Source organism: Bison bison, unplaced genomic scaffold (assembly GCF_000754665.1).
Source record: "Bison bison bison isolate TAMUID 2011002044 unplaced genomic scaffold, Bison_UMD1.0 scf7180017864516, whole genome shotgun sequence".
In the NCBI taxonomy this organism is placed as follows: Eukaryota; Metazoa; Chordata; class Mammalia; order Artiodactyla; family Bovidae; genus Bison; species Bison bison.
This window is the reverse complement of record NW_011495069.1, coordinates 8,446,002-8,450,080: the sequence shown is the minus strand read 5'-3', so window position 1 is coordinate 8,450,080 and position 4,079 is coordinate 8,446,002. Positions and strand designations below refer to the sequence as shown.

General features: G+C 55.0%; 1 protein-coding gene across 1 annotated transcript in view; it reads right to left on the bottom strand.

The window, feature by feature from the left end:
- EXTL1 (exostosin-like glycosyltransferase 1) overlaps window positions 1-4,079 on the bottom strand; it is a 17,696-nt gene that overhangs the window by 3,909 nt on the left and 9,708 nt on the right. The window contains exons 5-9 of the mRNA XM_010830088.1: window positions 3,523-3,746; window positions 3,218-3,324; window positions 2,291-2,380; window positions 1,487-1,573; window positions 739-899 (exon numbers count right to left, since the gene is read on the bottom strand). Of these exons, the coding sequence (XP_010828390.1) occupies window positions 739-899; window positions 1,487-1,573; window positions 2,291-2,380; window positions 3,218-3,324; window positions 3,523-3,746 (669 nt within the window). The remainder of the gene's footprint in view (window positions 1-738; window positions 900-1,486; window positions 1,574-2,290; window positions 2,381-3,217; window positions 3,325-3,522; window positions 3,747-4,079) is intronic.

Sequence of the window (4,079 nt, the reverse complement as noted above, 5' to 3'; positions counted from 1 at the left end):
TGAAGCTGAAACTCCAATACTTTGGCCACCTGATGTGAAGAACTGACTCACTGGAAAAGACCCTGATGCTGGGAAAGATTGAAGGCAGTAGGAGAAGGGGACGACAGATGATGAGATGGTTGGATGGCATCACCGACTCAATGGACATGAGTTTGAGCAAACTTTGGGAGATGGTGATGGACAGAGAAGCCTGCTGTGCTGCAGTCCATGGGGTCACAAAGAGTCGGACATGACTGAGCGACTGAACTGACTGAACTCTCCTCTCCCTCAGGCTCCTTGGGGGCCCTCACCTGGGCTCTGAGTCTGAATTCAGGCAGGAGGAAAGGATCAGCTGGATCCCAGGCCTTCAAAGGTGGAAGCCCAAAGAGTAGCTTCAGGGAGGCTGTGGATTTACCACACCTCCCCAAAATCCAAACCCTGTCCATGGCCTCTGCATGGCTCTACTTAAAATACCACTAGCTGCCTTTGGTTGACTCTCTGTGTGCGAAGGACGTCATGTACTTTTCTTATGTGATGGTCACACCAGCCCTGTGAGGTGAATACACTTACAAATGAGGAAACTGAACCTCAAGAGAGGTGGGGAGACTTGCCCATCACAGCACTGGGAAGTGGCCTTGAACCTGGATCTCGGGGCGATACGCTGGCTGTATGTGTCCACTCCCATACCACCCTGCTCCTGGTTCAAAGAGAGGGGTCTCTGTGGCCCTCTGAGTCCAGTGCCCGCGTTACCATCGGTACCTGTGGTAGAAGGCAGCTGAGGTGAGAACCATGGAGAATTCATTGGCCCTCTCTCCAGTGTAGCCCCAGCCCCCCTGGGTCTCATCCCAGAAGTGGCTCCATGTGAGAAAGCCGACCATCCGCTCCGGGAAGCTCTGCCATACCATGAAAGCGAAGTCCACCTGCGGAGATATTTAAGTGAGGTGTGAGGAAGGACTTTCTGCTGAGCCAGGAACATCGGAGACATGGAGTCAAGGCCAGCCCGGCTGAGGGGACTCGGGGGAGAGGAGATGGCAGCCTGAAAATGTCCGGGGATTGCTTAGGAACTCCCCAACTGGGAAATAGAAACAGTGCTTTTGCAGCTGGAAACTGAAAATGTTTTCAGAGAGTCTGTGAAGTGAAAGTTGCTCAGTTGTGTCCGATCCTTTGCAACCCCATGGACTGTAGCCCGCCAGGCTCCTCTGTCCATGGAATTCTCCAGGCAAGAATACTGGAGTGGGTAGCCATTCCCTTCTCCAGGAGATCTTCCTGAGCCAGGGCTTGAACCGGGGTCTCCTGCATTGCAGGCAGATTCTTTACCATCTGAGCCACCAGGGAAGACCAAAGAATCTGTGGAAAGCTTCTATTAGATTTCTAAGGAGGAGGCTGATGGCTCACCTGGGTGATTTCTAAAGCAGGAGGCTAGACCTCTTGATCTTTGATCATCCCAGCTCCCGGACTCTGAGGGGCTGCCAGGACCCACACAGGGGTCCTCTTGGGGGGTACTCACCTCACTTGTGGAAAGACTGCTGTGGGCGTCCAGGCTCAGGATGGCATCGGTGCTGATGGCGCTGTACGGGAGGAAGCGGTCACTGGCCTGCAGGGGGACGGGGTGGAGGGCAACTCAGCTGTGGGACCCCTCCCCAGGCTCCCATGGTGAGAATCTGAAAATCTGCTAAGCAGGATTCCCCCCGCCCCGCCACCCCCCGCAGGCATGGTGTAAAAGGAAGAGCCATGAAAACAAGTCTGCAAGGAACTCGGACCCAAGGACCTCGCTTTCCCTCTGTGGATTTCAGTTCGCCCTTTGATTAAATGGGGCCATTGGTGTCTAGGTTCCTTCCAGGTTTGACATTTCAGGATTCCTCTAGTGTCACATCAGATGCTCACCTCAACCCTGGAAGGGGTTGTTAAACATCCTTTGTTTCAAAGAGACAGGTTCGGAGAGATGGGCTTGCCCAGGATGGCACAGCGAGCGGTTGTGTCACACCATCCCAGATTCTCAGAAGCCACCTGCCCCATCCCCACCCCTGCCCCAAATGCTGCCACCTACCCAAGTTTCCCCTCTCTCCCTTACCTGAGACAGCAAGGTAGTCCCTCTGCCTTCCCTCATCACACAAAACCTGGTTCTCTGGCGGTACAATTCACAAGGACGGAAGAGAATCATTTCTATTAGGCCTGCAGCTGAAACCCACAGTCTGATTTCTCCAGGCCCAACTTGAAGTCCAGCTGTGGCTCAGGCCCAAGTCAACCCTGCTGTGTGTGTGTTCCCCAGATCCCAGCCTTCTGCCCTTCCTGTGCCCCTCCCCATCCTCACCTTCCTGTGCCCATCAAGGACTGTCAAGGGCACTGCTGTCTCAGGCCACCTGGGTGGGGGTGGCTTCTTACTGCTCCAGAGAACCAAGATCTAGAAGGAAAGACGGGGGAGGATGTCCTGAAGTCTGGGGCAGAAGGTGGTGGTGGAGGTGTCCCAGGAGTACTCTTTCTCAGGGTGGAAAAAGTTTAGGGGAGCCACTGTTGTATGTGACTTTGGAAGGAATTTAGTTGGATCCAAGGTGCATTTATGGCTGCCCTGTTTTTGCCTCTGGGCTTCTGGAAGGCATGAAGTCCAGTAACACACACGCTACCTGTAGCGTTAGAGCTCAGGTCACACCTACCCTGGACCCTGACCCCATCCCCATCTTTTCTCGAAGGTTTTAATTCTCTTCCTCTTGCTCTTTTATCATTCCCAGCCCAGCTCAAGTGTCCCATCTTTGAAGCTGCTCCATCTGTGCTCTGGCTGAACAAACTGCTTATTTCCTTTCCAAGTACTCTCGAGAGCCTATCTGGTTTCTCTGGAAGTGACATTTGACAGTCTGTGTGCTGGGAGATGCTAACTAAATATGAATCTGGGGCAGACTCCTTTCCTGCTTCTTCTCTGCATCCTCAGCATCAAGCCCAGGGTGCTCAGAAAATGCCGGATGAGCAAATGAATGCATGTACGTTTACTTCAACCTCCCAAGAGGTGCCTGTTTTTCAGGGGGCTTCATCAGTTTCCATGAGGGAAGAGGGGATGGAGGTGGGGGAAAGGACCTAGGGAGGAACTTGGAACTGAAAGAGGAAGGCAGCAATGGTACTTGAAAATCCTTCCCATGGCTCTCCCACAATGTGTGGTTATCCTTGGTGTCCAGATGTCTTCAAGGGCCCCGCCCTGTTCCTTGCCCCAACTCTGGATCCAAGCACCCCAGCTGGCAAGGGGACTGACCTGGGCACAGTGCTGGGCGCCTGCCACCGCCTGGATGAGCTTCAGGGGAGGCTGGCCTAGAGCCCCCACCCAAATCAGGGCACTGAACCTGCCCAGAGGACGAGAGCCTGGAGGAATGAGACACAGGCTGTTAGTGTGGGAGGGAACAGAACCCCCTGGAGAATGACCTGAGCTGGGAACCTGGGGAGCCGGGAGAGGTGGGGGATTTGGAGAGGGGCTTGGTAGGACCTTAGGGCTGAGGCTGGGGCAGACTTGGGGTGAGTTGATGAGGGGACTTCAAGTTGTCCCATCCCTAGGGCACTCACCCTGTTGTAGGTGGTAGAAGGGGAAGTCCGAGGGGCTTGTGGAGAAAGTGGACAGGGCCAGGAGTGCCCCTGGGGGGCTGTTCCACAGGAGCGAGGGGTGAGCAGATGCTCCAGAGACTCGGTCCTGAATAATCTGGGAAAGGAGAGAAGGCTGGGCAGAGGGCGTGGCTAGTGTGGTGGTGGGCGGGGCCTGAGGAAGCGAGGACCCGGTGCAGCCCCACACCTCCCCCTCCAGGAATTGGGGAGGGCAGCATCGGCATCACCAGATGTCTGGGGACAGCAGGGTTCAGAGTCCAGAGTAGGGGTCACTGCCTGATGCTGTCTGCACTCGTGGCAGACACCACGAACAGGCCATGATGTTCTTTCCAGAACCAGAATCCCTCCCAACACAAGCCCCAGGCAACCAGCGCCCATCAGCTGGAGCTGTCGGATGCTTAGCAATCTGTTTGCTACAGATGTCGCTCTAGAGAGGGGGAAACTGGGCCAAGACCGGAGAAGGAGCTCATTCAAGAGCTCGGAGCCAAGTCTCAGATTCTTCCCAGAAGCATCTTCAAAGG